Source organism: Vicia villosa, unplaced genomic scaffold (assembly GCF_029867415.1).
Source record: "Vicia villosa cultivar HV-30 ecotype Madison, WI unplaced genomic scaffold, Vvil1.0 ctg.000009F_1_1_2_unsc, whole genome shotgun sequence".
In the NCBI taxonomy this organism is placed as follows: Eukaryota; Viridiplantae; Streptophyta; class Magnoliopsida; order Fabales; family Fabaceae; genus Vicia; species Vicia villosa.
Genome location: NW_026704938.1, coordinates 206,109 through 224,654, shown reverse-complemented (window position 1 = coordinate 224,654; position 18,546 = coordinate 206,109). Strand labels below are relative to the sequence as shown.

At 30.9% G+C, this 18,546-nt stretch overlaps 1 protein-coding gene and 1 long non-coding RNA gene across 2 annotated transcripts; one reads left to right on the top strand and one right to left on the bottom strand.

The window, feature by feature from the left end:
- Positions 1-1,134: 1,134 nt before the first annotated feature.
- LOC131621504 (uncharacterized) lies at positions 1,135-2,527 on the top strand. The gene is made up of 3 exons (XR_009289611.1): positions 1,135-1,476; positions 1,613-1,769; positions 1,906-2,527. It is a non-coding gene; the product is annotated as an uncharacterized LOC131621504 (long non-coding RNA).
- Positions 2,528-5,187: 2,660 nt separating this feature from the next.
- On the bottom strand, positions 5,188-8,359 carry LOC131621508 (uncharacterized). Its single transcript, XM_058892557.1, has 6 exons — positions 8,341-8,359; positions 7,857-8,101; positions 7,575-7,633; positions 7,128-7,186; positions 6,414-7,041; positions 5,188-5,479 (listed from the first exon to the last, which is right to left on the bottom strand). Exons 2-6 carry the CDS (start codon positions 8,070-8,072, stop codon positions 5,449-5,451), a joined length of 993 nt encoding a protein of 330 aa, XP_058748540.1. The 5' UTR covers positions 8,073-8,101; positions 8,341-8,359; the 3' UTR covers positions 5,188-5,448.
- Between the last annotated feature and the right edge of the window lie 10,187 nt (positions 8,360-18,546).

Here is an 18,546-nt window from a genome sequence, read left to right as displayed (position 1 = left end):
AAAAGAAATTTTTTCAAAAACAACGCACTAGTGGATAACTGAGTCAAAATATCTCAAAATCTTGTGACATCTTGTCTAACATTTTGTTGATAAATTAAGTCGATTCATATTTAATAACAGTGCTCTCTCCATTTTTTTATTATCATTCGTTTTGAAGATTTCACACATATGAAAAAATATGGTAAATTCTGTATTCACTAAGAGTAATTTTATAAAGGGTTAAATAAGTTTTTGGTTCCTATAAATATTGTTGTTTTCTTTTTTAGTCCCTCTTGCTTTTAGGCAACGTTTTTACAAAAAAAACCGTTGTCAAAACTAACTAAAACAGTTGCCAAAATTCATGAGGGACTAAAAATGAAACTGCAATATTTATAGGAACCAAAAACTTATTTAACCCTTTTATAAAATTATCCTTCATTAATAATATTTAAAAAAATTAAAATTAATAATTAATAAATAAAGATATAATTAATTAATGATTCATGGGTATTGGAAAGTGAGTAAAAATATTTTTTTCCAAACTGATTTATAATAAAAAAACGGAGAAAGTAATTTTTTTTAACATATAAAATGATAAAAAGCTAGATTTCTGAAAACTAGAATTAAAAAAATTATTTAAAAACTTAAAATTAATAAGTAAAAAATTAATATAATATATCTTACAAATATAATAAATTAATATTAAAATTTGTATATGCATTTTAGTTTAAGCAATGTAATTTTTAAAGGAAACTATTTTCTGACACCAAAATTAATATTATTATTCATTGTATATTTTGAAATGGATGTATTTTGTACCATGTTTAAGAATACTGAAGTAATTTTGTATCTTCATATAGTTTGGTTTAGTAAATACCAGTACATTTAAAAAGCAATGTGATTTTGACAGCAGATCAAGCTCTTTATCTATAAAATAAGAAAATACAAGTACCTGGTAAAGACCAAGTTAACCTTTTGTTAAAAAATTCCACCTATTATTTTGAGGGTTAAAATGTGTCCAAATATTACTTTTTATGACACTTTTTCATTTGGTCCAATTAAATGTCTTCATTTTGCTTTTTATCAACTTTTCATTTGCCAAAGCAAATCATGTGCTCTGCAAAAAAAAAGAAAACATCACTTCTTACTCTCTTTCTCTCCCTCTCTCTCTCACTTTCTTTTCTATCTTATTTTTTTCTCTCTGCAAGTGATTCCTTCTTTCCTTCTTCTTCCTTCCTAATTTTTAGGGTTTCAAATTTTACTCGTGTTTACTGTTCATTTTCATTATTGAGTTTCAGACAGATTCGATTTTGTTTTTGATTTAGTGTTTGTTGTTTCAGGTTTAGTGATGTTAGCTTACATGGAAGGGCTAAGATTCACCGGCGGTGGGGTTTCTGATGGCTCCAGTGCAACTTGAAACTCGAAAAACTGTACCGGGTAGGAATTTCTTCGGTGAAAAACTATTGTGTAGCTGTGGTGAGACCGAATCGATACCGAGTGAGTAGATATTGATTCTTCATGTCAGTTCTGTAGTTAGGGTTTTGATTTAGTATTTAGGGTTTTTTGTGGTTGAAAGATCTAATGAGTATCTCTGTCGTCATCATCATTTTTTATTTAGTGTTTGTTGTTTCAGGTTTAGTGATGTTAGCTTAGATGGAAGGGCTAAGATTCACCGGCGGTGGGGTTTCTGATGGCTCCAGTGCAACTTGAAACTCGAAAAACTGTACCGGGTAGGAATTTCTTTGGTGAAAAACTATTGTGTAGTTGTGGTGAGACCGAATCGATACCGAGTGAGTAGATATTGATTCTTCATGTCAGTTCTGTAGTTAGGGTTTTGATTTAGTATTTAGGGTTTTTTGTGGTTGAAAGATCTAATGAGTATCTCTGTCGTCATCATCATTTTTTATTTAGTGTTTGTTGTTTCAGGTTTAGTGATGTTAGCTTACATGGAAGGGCTAAGATTCACCGGCGGTGGGGTTTCTGATGGCTCCAGTGCAACTTGAAACTTGAAAAACTGTACCGGGTAGGAATTTCTTTGGTGAAAAACTATTGTGTAGCTGTGGTGAGACCGAATCGATACCGAGTGAGTAGATATTGATTCTTCATGTCAGTTCTGTAGTTAGGGTTTTGATTTAGTATTTAGGGTTTTTTGTGGTTGAAAGATCTAATGAGTATCTCTGTCGTCATCATCATTTTTCTCTACAAAAAGTGCTTATACTACAATAAGTGCTTATGCTATATAAGTTGATAATTGGGATTAGTTGATAATTGGGTTAGTTGATAATTGGGATGAGAGATGGATTTTGTTGGAACCATGAGTAAAAAATAGTGTAGTGAATCATCCTCTTAAAGATTAGTTCTAAGTTTTTGCAGATACTCTCAATGTGTGTTATTTCTCTGTTGTTTTACAGGTGATTGAATTGTTTGAGTTAGTTTGTTTTTGGTTGGGTTGTTGATTGATTGGTTGCCTGTGTTGAATTTTTTCAGGGGATTGGTGAGTTGTGATTGGTTGCTGCTTTTGCTGATAACGTTGTTCAGGATGGCTCGAAAGAGATCACTTCTAAGGTATTTTGATCAATTTTGTTCTCCGGTTGAGATTATCGCTATCAATGTAGTGCTTCTTCCATGATTTACCATGGTGTTGAGTCGGTGGAATTTGAAGAAACAATGATTATTCTTGATATGGGATATATTTGGATCTATTTGGATTTATAATATGCATCAGTGCTACAAGGGGTCTTGCTTTCTTTTGATGCGTAATTAACTCGACTTTCTAATTATATTGTATTTTAATATTGATTGTTTCTGATTTAGTTGTAATGAATTAGTTTCTTTGATCTCTTCGTTTCATGATCGATTGCAGCATATTGATGCTAAATACATGCTACTTCATGCATATTTTACTATGCAGAAATTTGAATTGAAGAAAAGAAAGATGAATTCCATGGTATCAGGAACTCTGTCGTCATTCAATGATATTAAAACTGTGAGTTCAGATTCTAATACTTTCATTGAATTTGGCTTTATCGGTCAATTACACAATGTATTTTTGTTTTCTTATGCTGGCTGGTCATTTTCTTGAGATATTTTTACTACCCTGCAAATGTTACGAAACGTTTTGATTTGGTTTCAGATATTTTTCCTGTTGTGAAGAAAGTTTTTGATTTGGTTTCAGATATTTTACCTGTTGTGAAAAAAGTTTTTGATTTGGTTTCAGATATTTTAATTAAGGATTTTCATTTTTATTATATATTCTTACAGGCCCTTATGGGTTGTTAAATAGCCGTCTAAAGTAAGCCGATATAAGAGTTACGATACTGTCACCGCCGTTGAAAATTACAGCTAAATGACTTTATAACATATATGATGTTTGTTGTCTGGTTGTTATGCTAGGGATACACTGAGGCTGAGCCCTCGTGATCATGCTTGCTATCTTGACTACATCAGAAATGAATCGTGAGGAAGATGCCTCCACCCCAAGATAAGTGTGTTTCCTTGCAATGTATATGTTTTCCATACAACAAAGTTATGCTTACAATATATATGACTTAGTGATAATATATCTGTTTAATTTTTTAATTTGTTTATTGTTTGAATAATACTCTAATTGATTATTGTTTGTGGAAACTTTTGATGCAATTTTTTCAGGATTGTTGTGTACAAATAACTCTATATGTTGTTTGGAGGATTTTTTGCAGATGTAGTTGCTGCAATTGATCAGGTATATATAATATATCTCATGTACTTAATTGCTTAAAAAACTTACTTCAACTCAACACGATCATAAAATTCAACCATTAGTTACACAATTTTCTGCTGATGTCGAAATTATATTAGCTTATGCTTCTTTTCTGCTGTTTTCAAAATCCAACATCCAATTGAACCTGTCTTCTTTCTCTATTAATGTTTGTGTTTGCCATATTTATGCTATCTTAAGAGTTTGTTACTTTTAATATATTGAGCAGGAACAACTTTAACGCTTATTGAAGAACGCAAATTTGTCAATCATTTGCAGAACTGCAGACACAGAATTGGCTGTTGCAGATACAGTTAATGTTGAAAAGGAGGCTGCTTACAAATCAAGCAGCATCGTACAAATAAAACAAATTCACTGACAGATTAAACGAATTCACTCTACATATTACCCTTACAATTCAGGTAAGTAGTTTTCTCTTTTGACACAACATTTGATGAACTTTATGTTATACTTCTACTAATTATTATCGTATGATATTTGTTCATGTTCAGGGGAACAAAGTTTATGAGCTGCCAGAGCAAGTGCTATGTTGTATTAGATTAAATATGCAAGCGAGATAATATTTTTCTTATAGGGCTTCTGTTGATTTTTTTTCTTTATGATGCTTTGATAAATTTAATCATGATAAATTGTATAGTAAACACTAAACCAGTTTGTGTAGTTTGCAGCTATGAAAATGGAAGTGTATATTTATCAAGACAAATATAAGATAAATGTTGGTATACTCAACATTTTTAAGTTTTCTCATATTTCCTTTGGGAGGACTTGAATGTATTTTTGGTAGTATTTATGCTTTATACCAGAGTATAGTTTAACTACATGAATACAATCATTTTTTATCCAAAGTGCTTAAGAAAAGGATTGTTGATCCTCACTTGGCCCCCACAGTTCATACCAAAAAAATAGATTTTACCATTTAGACCACCATGTTCTTAGTTTGATCTGCATGACAAATCTTTCATATCCTGTGAATATACAGGTTTATATGACAATTCAGAAAAAATTAGAGCCTGTTAGTATGACTATTCAAAAAAAAATACAGGTTTTTTATTTTTTATGGGATACTTAATTTTGAGTTTAATTTAGATGTTATTTGAATGGATAGAAGATGATTCTAACTCATATTCTATTGTTTTGATTTATAAAATTGTCATATTCTACTTTAAATTGTCATTATATCTAAAACACACTAACATCCAATTTATGGCTCAAATTATTCTTTGTTTAAATGGAATATTTTTTTAATGTTTATATTACAACCTAAATGTATTAAATATTTGATACATTTTTTAATTATTATTATTATTATTATTATATCATATTCTATAAATAAAAAGTATTTTTGAATTTTTTTAAATTAATTTAATATTTTTGTTTATACATTAAAACTTCTATATTTCAATTTGATATAAAACACTTTTTTTTTCTTAATATTATATGTATAAGAAAAATTCAGTCCAAGCCACACCAGAACCCGTGCGGACGCACGGGTTTACCACTAGTTTTAAGTAAAGGCATTTACATGCCCTATGCCCTCACAACCAAGACTTCTGAAATTGTGTTTAGCCTTATTATCTTTTTGAAGCATTATTATGGGATGACTTTAGTTTAAAACTTTTCCCAAATCCATATCCATTTTAAAATACCACTGGCCTACCAAATAGCTGGCTCCAATTCCAAATTATTAGCCTCATTCACCCCTTAGATAGCTCTTATCCTCCCATCATAGCATCTCTCTTCCACCTTCAAAATTGACCCAAAGCACATATTCTTAACTTGTAATGTAAACAATAATAAAATCTTTCAACTTATTAAAAAAATAGTTTATTTAATTTGTTTAAGAGTAAATAGCTTATTTAAATGATTAATAAAAACTAGGTAGGTAGATAACTATAGTAAATGATTAACTATTTATTAAAATTGCTTAGAATATTTTTAAAGCAAAAATAATATTAATTAAAGGGATCACCATAATCCGATTTATCAGTGTAGAATATCCCCCCATAAATGCATATTTTATATGGATCGGTAAATTTTACTTACATGCATGTAGATTTCTAAAAAACACCAAAACAAATTATTTCTAAAACTTAATACTAATAATAATTTCCATTTCCACACCTATATGCAAGTAGATGTCTATAAAACATCAAGACAAATACAATGTGCATGTCCAAAACTATCAAGCTGTAACTAGTAAATTTTCAATCTCCACCACAATATCATCAAAAGATACAGAATATCTTCTTCTATATCACGTGTGCAAACTCTCAACAAATTTTCATTTGAAACCATTAAATATGCATGGGGTGACTTACCACAATAGACGGTTATAATCATCTGAGTTACATGTAAAACTATTGTTTGAAAATTACAAAACCTCACATGAAATCTATCATTATAAAGGTATGGGAAAATGACATATAATATTCATATGAACATGATATATTCGGTAAACTAAAATATCCATTGGAAAATATAACACAAAATAATAGCATCATTCATATTATGAAAATAATTATAATATGTTATATTATACTATTACTATACCTTATATATATCAGCATACCAAATTAAAGCACATGCTAAGTTGAATATATAAAACATAGTTCTAACACCAAAATATTAATACATGTAATAATAATAATCATTTTTGTTGTAATATCTTCGGTCTTACTTGTTATTCTCTTCAACTATAACAACCTTGTTGTCTGTCTGTCCCAATAAGCTGCTCATGGATCTTGCTTTAACCATTCCAAGTTTCATTCTCTTCTTAATCATTATCACTGGCTTCTTCTCAGCACCATCATTCTTCAACTTATCAACAATATCATTCCCAGAAGCGATTTTCCTTACAATATCAGAATTAGATGATGAAGCACTAGTATCTCTATCAACATCATTGTTTGGTGCAGTAGTAGTAATAGTAGTAGAAACTCCGATAGATCTATTTCTAACACTTGTCATGCTTCTCAACCTTCCTTTCCCTAAATGATGCTCACAAAGAGAATAACCAACTAGTGTTTGTTGACAACACCTCCATCCTCTTCCATTAACACGACTGCACCGCGAACCTTCCATTAGTGCACTTCCCCTTTTTGTCACCCTCTTCTTAATATCATTTACTTTTGCTTCGCTTTTTTCATCTTCATCGTTGTCTTTTCTCATACAACATCTCTTATTCAGCTTCGTCTTCATCTTACTCTTCGGTTTCTTACTATCATTACTCTCCACACCAACATTCTCTAACCTTCCTTTCCTTTTCTTTAATGGAATAGCTTTCTCTCCCTCGCACCATCTCCCATCTACATATATAACTCTAACTCTAATTAAACCACTCTCCAAACTATATACATGCATGAAATAACCAAGTAGTAGTAGTGTTTGTTACCTTGAGCAAAAGTAGTTGATGATGGAAAGAGTTGAGAATCAAGCAAGATATCTCCTTTGCTAGACCCAGAAATACCAAAAATCACATACACACATGAAATTTACATGAAAGAAGAATATATAGATATTAATAAATAGGAGTGCAATATTATTGTTGAGGATGGGGACCAGTTATAGCAGCTAGTAGTGCAAAATGGTGGTAGCTACCCAATTTACAGAAAAGAAGGATGGGCTTTCTTTGGTTATATATACAAATATAATACACAATATTCATCTCATTTACAACACCTTCTTCAACAGTATTTTTCATTGCTATATTTATTTTAAATAATAAAAATTATAATACAATTTTCTTTTTGTAAGCTGATTAATAAACTTGAACTTTTATTACTATTTCATGAAAGAATAAGAGAGTAAAAAAAGTGTGAGGTTGATTATATATTCTCACCTGATATGATTACTTTTGTTGTCTCCACTCTCTTTCTCTTCCCCTCTAACCTTCTCATCCTGTAAATCAAATCAACCATACAAAAAATAAATGGATGTAATGTAAGACCCCTTTTCTGGATGTGAAATCATTTTTTTTTAGAAAAATAAATTAAATAAATTTGACGCAAGAGGAAACAACTTGGAACAGATTAGACAAAAGTGCACTTAAAAAAACCCAAATCATGAAATTTTTTAAAAAAGAAAAAATCAAGATAAAATAAAAACGGTTTTTTCGGCTTACCAAAGGATCTTGCTTGTTGTGCTGTTTGTGTACCCCACTTAGTTGGATGGTGGGTGGATAATCGTAGCCGTTGTTTAGTTTCCCGATCAGTGGGAGTGTTTGATCAGACGGCTGATAAAGATCCAAGCTCGAACTAGCTGGAACAAGCAACGAAGCTGAAGAAGAACAAGGTTTTAGTTCTGTGTGAGCATGAGTGCCGTCGCTGAGTTGCACCATGACCGGTGACCGGTTAAACTGGTTGGGATCTGAGAGATGGAAAGATGAAATAGACTCAGAAGAAGAGAAAATAGGGTGTCTTTTACGGATCCTCATCGGTGCAAGATTCAAAACAAAAACTGATACACACAACACACCAAACTCACGAGATTCAGTCTCTTACAATAAATAAAAGAGATTGTTTACAGAAAGATGCGATCTTTGAGTTTTGAGATTTTAAGAAAGAAACAAACAAGATTGAAACTTTGAACCCATTTAGTCTACTTACTACATGGGCAAGACCAAGAGAAAAAATGTTTTATGCTTTTGTTTATTATCTCATTTTTTGTGACTCTCTATATATTGGTTCCTTCCACACGAGTTTACTTTCTCTCTCTAACTTTTATTTGTTGCACCACAGAAAGGAAGGGAGTTGTTTGGGTGAGAGATGGCACGTGTGAGATAGCTTTTGGGAGAGGGAAGCACGTGTAAGGATGGGAACTTGAAGAGACGGTAACAGGTGGAAGAGAGAGAAACAGAAAGTGACAGAGTACGACGAAGATGAATACGTGGAATTTTGGAATGGAAGAAAGAAAGCGTTACATAGTACTACTAATATTTATTTATAAATATTTAAAAAGAAAAAAAATTAATATTTAAAAGGAAATGCTAACCATTGTCATTCTGATACTTTTTAAATGATTAAAGTGATAAATTTTTTTATTGACTTTTATAAAAAAAAAATCTTTATTTAGTATGTTTAAAGAATGTACTGATGACATTCGTTAGCAAGACTCATATTAAAAAATAAACATTTAGCACCAGACATGCTAGAGTTAAGGGTGTAAATACGTCAAACCAACTAACAGGAGTTTATGGTCTAGTCTATACAGACTTAGATTTGGTCAATTTTTTTTAAATAGAAAAGGCTTCGACTTTTTTATAAAGAGTTAGCTACAAAGATGATGAAGGCCCAATTGTGTTGAATAGTTGTATGAAATAGTGACACTCATTAGCTTGATTCATTGAATTTATAAGTCAAAATCTCAGCTTTTGTGTGAATATTAGTTTTAGTAGATTATCATGTAAATATTGTGTAGTTTAATCAATTGCAACTTATTTTGTAGGTATGTATGCATTGGAGGAGCTTTGGTCATCAAAACACAAAGAAATGGCTTCAACATGCATTTTTGTGCAAAGCTGCCTGCAGGGCTATGCTGAGCGCCGTCAAAGAACCAAATTCAGAGGAGAGCGTGCTGAGCTCCATTTATGGCGGTTTAAGTTCTTTGTCAGGTAGCTGCTCTAAGCGCCACATAATAGGGCTGAGCGCAAGTGACTTTTTCAGGCTTGTATAAATAGCTTTTCACTTTAGATTTTTAGATATATATTGTTTTTGGGAGATAGAGAAACATAACAAACAACAGGAAAGGGTGATCCGTAGAGATCAAAAGCTAGATTACACACAATGGTGGAACCAAGAAAAAATGCGGGTGGACCACTAAAATAAACTATAATATTTAAATTAAATACAAAAATTATATTACATATAAAATTTAAGTCGTAACAAGCACAAAGTTGATTACTAGAAAAATGTGAAAGAATTTCCAAAGTAATAAAAGTTAGATGATTGTATTATTTGAAATAATGATATAAATACTATATTCATATTTTGCATCTCACACTTTGATGGTTAGTAATAATTATTGTTATTGTAATGTGCCAAGTCATTGGATTGATCGTGCCTTAATATTTGAATGATTTTGTTATTTATTTAACTATAAATTGATTCAAAATGAAAAGAGGGTCGTTATCTTTTATCTAGGAACATGTGCAACTTACTAACAGAACATTGCAAATTTTATGGGAACGTTACTAATTCTTTTCAAGAGATGTTTTCTGTTTCCAAACAGATGTGAATTTCATTATAAATTAGAGGTTCCTGGCATCTGATTCAAAACAAAACAAAAAATTAACATGTCTCAATTACAGTATCATTCTAAATCATCTTTCTCTTCTCTAATGCATGAGAGTAAGTGAAAGAAACATTCTTCTGTAAAATACTATCAACATATACGTTTAGAGAGCTTGTGCAATTCTCCTTAAGGATTACAAAGTATCCTGCCAGAAATCTGTCGGTAAATCCTTTTGTATCCAACATATAAGGATTGGTGGGGGTGGATTATTCCTTAAGGTTAGTGTGGAAATACACGCTTTGGAATTTATCGTGCAAATTTATTTCTCAGTTTTCCATCTCCATTTTCTCTGAGTTTTGCTGTAGTAACAAAAGCAAAAAAATCCAAACAATCTTAAGGAACAATTTATATTATTGAATGGTTGTTTCACTAAAAGAGATGACTTCTAACTTTGTGAAATTAGAGAATTTTGATGAAAGGAATTTTATTCGTTAGCAAATAATAAAAATGAACTTCCTTATCACAACATTGAGAGTGGTGTATGTCCTTAACATTCCAAAACCTGAAGAAAAAGAAGATGAAACAATTGCTGAAACTAGAGAGAGACAAAAGTGGGACAATGATGATGTGAGATATTATATCAAACTCTAGTAGGATCTAAGGGTAGCTTTTAGGTTTGACAGTTTGATAGGAAATTAGCATGTCGTCGAAGTTTGTTCACATGATGTAGTTGAAGTATGCTAGGTTAGTTAGCATGTCGATTTGGGTTATGCCCAATTGTTTAAGTTAGCTTGTTCCGTAATTAACTTGTGTAATGGGTCTGTGTGTAAAAGCCCATTAGTTTAGTGTGTTAGTTTTATTATAAATAGTATACTAGTCTCTTATCATTGCACACCGCAAATCCTAATTGAGCAGAGAGAACTTATTTGTTATTCTGAAACACTAGTAATCTTCTTTCAAAGAGAAAGTAAAGAATAACATTTTATAACCAATTTCATTGTGTTCTTCTTGCTTCCATCTTTCCTACCCTTGTGGGTTTTCTTTATAAGAAAATAAACCTATTATACTTTGTTCTTGGCATCGATTTCACAACAAATTGGTACAGTGAACATGGAGAAGAATGTCGTCAACAAAGGATGAGATTGAAAAATTCACCGGAGTGAACAATTTCATATTGTGGCGCTTAAAGATGATAGCCCTACTGGTTCAGTAGGGTTGGTTAGAAGCGTTGAAGGGAGCCGCAGCCATGGACGCTGCATTAGTAGAGAAAGAGAAAACGACTATGGTAGAGAAAGCGTACAACACCATCTTATTGAGCCTTAGTGATAAAGTTCTCTGACAGGTTTGGAAAGAGACGACGACAGCGAGTTTGTGGTCGAAACTCAAAACTTTGTACATGACCAAATAGTTGGTTAATCGCCTCTACCTGACATGGATCCCTTGATTACTTCCATGCTGATCCCTTGATTACTTCAATAAAGGTAAACAAAGAACACATGGATCCCTTGATTACTTCCATGCTGATCTTTGGAGGCCTGCGAGGTGCCCATCACATTCAAGAGCAAGATATTTTCTATCCATAGTTGATGATTATTCTAGAAAGTTATGGGTGTTCATCCAGAAGACTAAGGATGATACTTTTAAGAATTTCAAAAGTTGTAAGACTCTGGTAGAAAATCAAACTGGCAGAAAGGTCAAGAGGTTGAGAACCGACAATGGCCTTGAATTTTGTAATGAGACGATCAATAGTTTTTGTGCAGCCTCTTGTATTGCAAGGCACATAACTACTGCAGGTACTCTCCAACAAAATGGTTTGGCTGAAAGATTTAATCGAACCATTTTGTAACGAGTTAGATGCATGTTGACTAATGATGGGTTAAAGAAGGCGTTTTGGGTAGAGGTTGTTTCGGTAACATATTTGATAAATAGATGTTCTTCGACTGTGTTAGAGTATTTGGCTATGTATCTTATGCTCACATTAGGCAAGACAAGGTCGAACCTATAACGCTGAAATGCATGTTCATGGGATTCCCCGAAAGAGTCAAAACTTATAGGCTATAATGCCTAGAGCTAAATCCCTTTCTTGTTGGGAATGGATTAGTTCACCATAAAAGTATGTATGTTTAATTATCATGGCATTATATATGATCTATTTATGCATTAATATCAATGTTATCTTTATTTCACTCTTTAACTTTATAGATTGGAATTGATATTGAGAAATACGTTTTGAATCTTGATCTAAGATAATAATCTGTTAAATTCTAAATGCTAGACATAGATTTAAATTTTACATTCACAGAAATATCAATTCTTAATAATGTCATATTGTTTAATAGGCTGAGAGATCATCAATTAAACAATAATGTAGAAACCTCATCAGAAGTTTAGACTTAAACTCTGTTTGTGAGTGATACGTGATGATATTGATAAATATTTAGGTATTGTATAACTAATTAGTAAATTGCATATTCTATTGGTGGATGAAATCTAATCCTAGCAAGTCTCATCTCTCTGAAACTTTCTTTATCATTCGTCCGTTTTACATTTTGTAACTTACAAAATTAAACATCTTACAAACTTCCGCTTAAAACCATATTAACTATTGAACGACATTGATATTGCAACAGTCCCTGTGGATACGATAAAACAAATACTTACTTTTGATTACTCATAATCAAAAGGCTATGCCACATGCCATATAAATAGCCTTTTAAGCCTATCAAATTGATCTATTTAAGTAAAAATGAATAAATTTATCATTGTTATATTGTATTTTATACTTTGAATTAAAATACAAAAAATAAAGCATAGTTATCTTGAAGATATTATGAAAGTATGTTGAAAACCCCTTATGAACAATGTTATAAGTTGTTGTCATAAGTTGTTTCAATACGTTCTCTCAAATGAATATTATCAAAAAATTTATGCTAATAGGTAAAACTCGAATGAAGGTTTCAATATGAATGTTTGTAGCATTTCCATGAATTTTGCAAATGTTTGGAATGATAATGGTTCATGAAAATATACGTTTTTACAGTGTGTAACCGGTTACATAAAAGGTGAAACCCATTATCACCTTTATAACATTAAAATAAATTCAAACGGATTGAACATGTAACTGAAACAAGAATATTACGGTGACTCTGAAAGTGTGATTATGACGGTTTCAAACGCCATAATTTACGAAAAAAACATAATATTGCACCTAAAGTGAAAAATGCAGTTTTTAAAGATTTTTATGCACGATGGTTTATAAAATTTAGAGATGAAAATGTATGAGATATTCTAAGTATCTAAAGTGATATAACATAAATTATAATGAACCTTTAAACTTGATCATTTAGCTTGATACTTGTCTATCAATATTTCTTCTTTGATCGCCAATATCTTCATCAATATTAATTATAATCAAACATCTTTATTTAAACTTCATAATTGACAAACATTCATCATGTGATTATTTAAACTCTTTCTTCTTTGAAAGTATTCATCAAAACTATATTTGCTAGATGATGGAAATCCACCAAAATCTATGATGAATTCACTACGCCAAATTTAAGTTGTAGCAGCGCAGCTACTAAAGCGCTTTTAGCAAAAGCGCTCTCGTAGGGCTCGCTAAAAACAAAATTAATAAACAAGGGAAAATGATGCAAAAAAAGCGCTCTGGTAGGGGGGGTTATGAGAGCGCTTTCAAAAAGCGCTCTGGTAGGGGGGGGGGGGGTATGAGAGCGCTTTTAAAAAGCGCTCTGGTAGGGGGGTTATGAAAGCGCTTTTAAAAGCGCTCTTATAGGGTGGGTACTACGAAAGCGCTTTTGGGATAAAAGCGCTCTGGTAGGGGGTGTTATTAAAGCGCTTTTGAAAAGCGCTCTGGTAGCCCATTTAAAAAATTATATATTTTACAAACACACGCGTTTTGTTTCAGATCCAAAACACGCGAACCTTCTTCTTCCTTTCGTTGCTCCGCCGTCCTCACTTCCTCTCCAGCCTTCAACCGACTCCGCCGCCGCCTTCCTCACTCCATCGCCACCCTTCAACCGTCTCTTCTCTGTTCAGGTTAGGGTTTTGTGCCGGAAATTTTCCTTTTTTTCATTGTTTGCTTTCAAAAATACAAAATTTTATTTAGGGTTATAGTTAATATTATTGGGGCTTTTTTAATTTATCAGTGATTTAGGTTTTATCAGTGTGATTTAGAGTATTGAAGACAAAGTTTGTTAGGTTTTTATCAGTGATTTAGAGTATTGAAGACATGTATCAAGTAAGTAGAAGATGTTATTGATAATGAGACCTACAAGGGATTATATTTATTAGTGTGATTTAGAGTATTGAAGACAAAGTTTGTTAGGTTTTTATGCAGAAAAAAAAAACTCAAGTAATTTGTTTTTGGAATAAAAGTTTCATTAGATCCGTGAAGTTAGTATTTACATCTATAGATGTATTATCTATAGTTTTATACACTTTTTAATTTAGTATGAATTGATTTAAAGGGCCTCCAGGATTGATCGCTTTTTACATGATCTTTTCTGGACATAAAGCATAGGACTTTTTGTTTTATTAGCCACTATTACGAGTTCCAATGTGGAACGTGTTGAGAACATTCATTTCTAGGGAACTTTTGAACTCTTTTAGCTTTCACATTCTAATTTTTTTTTCAATATAATGTATCTGGAAATTAACATTCTACTTTTAACTAGCCATAGATGACAATCATAAAATAAACTGAGCTATTAAACTTTTATAAATGACAAACTAATCATTTTAAATGACAATCTGAGCTATTAAACTTTTATAAAGCGCTTTTGTTAGGTTTTTATCAGTGATTTAGAGTATTGAAGACATGTATCAAGTAAGTAGAAGATGTTATTGATAATGAGACCTACAAGGGATTATATTTATTAGTGTGATTTAGAGTATTGAAGACAAAGTTTGTTAGGTTTTTATGCAGAAAAAAAAAACTCAAGTAATTTGTTTTTGGAATAAAAGTTTCATTAGATCCGTGAAGTTAGTATTTACATCTATAGATGTATTATCTATAGTTTTATACACTTTTTAATTTAGTATGAATTGATTTAAAGGGCCTCCAGGATTGATCGCTTTTTACATGATCTTTTCTGGACATAAAGCATAGGACTTTTTGTTTTATTAGCCACTATTACGAGTTCCAATGTGGAACGTGTTGAGAACATTCATTTCTAGGGAACTTTTGAACTCTTTTAGCTTTCACATTCTAATTTTTTTTTCAATATAATGTATCTGGAAATTAACATTCTACTTTTAACTAGCCATAGATGACAATCATAAAATAAACTGAGCTATTAAACTTTTATAAATGACAAACTAATCATTTTAAATGACAATCTGAGCTATTAAACTTTTATAAAGCGCTTTTGTTAGGTTTTTATCAGTGATTTAGAGTATTGAAGACATGTATCAAGTAAGTAGAAGATGTTATTGATAATGAGACCTACAAGGGATATCTGTTTCATCAACTTTTACATGATTCAAGATTTTCTATATGTAGTTAGTAATAATCACGTTTTTCTATTGTAGGTTGAGCTTCAAACAGTGGATGGACTGGTAAAGGATAGAACACGATGTGCCCCTGCCGATTATGTTCCACAGAATATGAATCAAGTAATTGTACCCCGAAGTCTTCTGTGGCAGGATCCTTCGGGTTACAGTTATTTGATTCATATTCTGTGACACAATACAACTTGGATAGAAATGAGGCGATGCAGGTTAAGTCCAACAAAACCTTCAAATTTCTAGTCCAACAACCCCTTCTCATTATTGCAACATTTATTGATTGAGTAAACATACACCCCTAGCTTACACCAACACCGTAATTTTCTACATACAAGGTATACAATTCATTTTTTATTAATTTATTCTATCTTAATTTCTGTGCACAAGTATCTATCTGTGTTAAAATATACGGTGTAATATACAAGTGTAGGAAAATAAGTGTAGATATAGCATAGCTCAAAGATGAAGGAAAACGCTGAAGGGTAAGTAGTAGTAACTAGTTGTCATGTATTATTTGTCATAGAAATTAATATTCAACTTTTATTTGTGTCTAATTTTTCCTGTCAATTGGTTGTGAACTTTACATTAATTGTTGTTGCAGAGAAACTTCTTATATTGCTAAGAGATAGTAGAAAGCTCACAAGGATACTGGGCTCTTTTGATCAATTTGGTAACAACTTCTCAAATTCTGTAATTGTTTGACATGCTGTTGGTTGAGTTTCTAATAGTGTTCCTATCAATAACATGTAGCTAATGTTGTTCTTGAGGGTGTCTGTGACAGGATTATTGTTAGTGATCTATATTGCTTTATCCCTCTGGGCTATATGACGTGGTTGTGTTAAATTTAAGTTAAACTTTATGTACAAAATTTGTTGAACTAATTTACAATAAATGATATTCCATTCTATGTATTCAAGTTAGATATATAAAGTCCTAAATATTAATAAATTAATTTGTATTTATTGATATATTTAATTTGATTATTCTTTTTACACGACATATATATATATATATATATATATATATATATATATATATATATATATATATATATATATATATATATATATATATATATATATATATATATATACTCGTTCTACTCTTTACCTTCTTATTTTAGAGCCTTTATATAATAATAATCTTATTTTGATTATATTATTTTTATTTTGCAGATTGTGAAGATTTTCAGTCATTTGAAGATGTTCAGACTTTGCAGGACTAGGACCGATTTAGTTGATTTAGTTGTTTAGGGATGATTTTCTTATTGTTATAATGTCATGTGAATTGGTTTAGTTGTTTTCATGTTAGAAATATGTGAATCGGTGTATATATATTTTGGATTAATTACAATGGTATAATTATAATGCATGTTTAGTATATAATCGAAATCGCTTCTTTGTTGAAATAATGAGATTACTGAAATAATGGGATTACGATTGTAAATTATAGGTTTATGGGATAACAATGGTAAATTACAGGTTCATGAAATAATGCTGCCATAAATGCAGGTTTAGAAATTATAAAAATAATAGGTTTATAAAAAAAAGCATAAAAAATAAAATAAAAAACGCAACCTACGAAAGCGCTTTTGGTAAAGCGCTCTTATAGGGGGGCTATCAGAGCGCTTTTTCCAGAAAAGCGCTCTAATAGGGGGGGATACCAGAGCGCTTTTTCCAGAAAAGCGCTCTTATAGGGGGGGTCTACCAGAGCGCTTTTAGAAGCGCTTTTGTTACCTACGCCAGCGCTGGCTTTCACAGCGCTTTAAAGCGCTTTTAAAGCCCAAAATAAGCGCTTTCGTAGGCCTTCCGTGTTGTAGTGATTTCTATCAATCTTGATGAACAAGATTGTTATCACCACACCATAACAATGAAAAGAGAAAATAAATTTAAAGAAGAAAAGATATTAGGGTTTCTGCAAATTTAAACAAGATTCTTATCACGACATGATAATAGGTAAACTCACTGCCCACAAAATATGGAAAACTTTATTATTCACTTACACCTGCAATTTCTGTGAATACAACCTTTTGACTTGATTACAAAAATATGGGTTACTCACTCTATTTATAGATTTATGTTAGCTTGCTTTCTAAGCCAAAACCCAAAACTATAAAAGTCCAAAATACCTATTTTTGAACTAAATTAAATCTAATATATTTTAGACCTAAATCAAATCTACCTAATTTAGATCTAAATCAAGTCTGTGTGTAATAAACTGTTTCGGCACTTATAAATCAAATCAAATCTTTTTGACACAAGAAATTACAATTTAAAAAAAGCTAACACTTATTCTTACACACACTACATGATACTGTTTACAAATACCATAAATAATATATAATAAATTTTAATTTTTAAAATAATTTATTATTTTTCTTTTAAAATAAATTTGGTTAGATTTATATATATAAATAGAGCTTAAAGATAATGCATTATCAGTGTAAATTATTTTACACGTTCGTGCATCACAATTCTTAAAAAAAATATTTTATGTGATTTAAAGAAAAAATTAAATATTTTAAAAAATTAACAAATATAATTTCAAAATGACGATGTAAAACTGTTTTACACTGTTGATGTATTTTTATTAAATCCATCAAAATATGATTAATACTTGATATAATTCGTAATTTTGTTAATAAATATTCTAATATCAAAAAGTAATTTTTACATGATATAGCAAAGTTGATTATTTGGATATAAAAATTAGTTAATAGAATTTAGAGGTTAAAGGTACTACACTGACACTGTAAAATAATATTACACTGTCATCCAATTGAGATTCATCAATCAACCATGTCAGATAACTTTTTTAAAAATAACAGTGTGACTTGGCACTTAACATAGTCGTGATTGGTTGACAATGTAAAATTATTTTACACTGCTGTAAGTGTATATTCTTTTTTTCTCTAGAATTTATATTTGATGAGGGATATATTTACTCCAAAAGTAACTGTAGAAGAGTTACTTCAAATCTTAATGATTGATTATGAATCTAACAACTTTAATTAAATTTTTATATAGAAAAACATTTCTAAAAATAATTAAATTAAA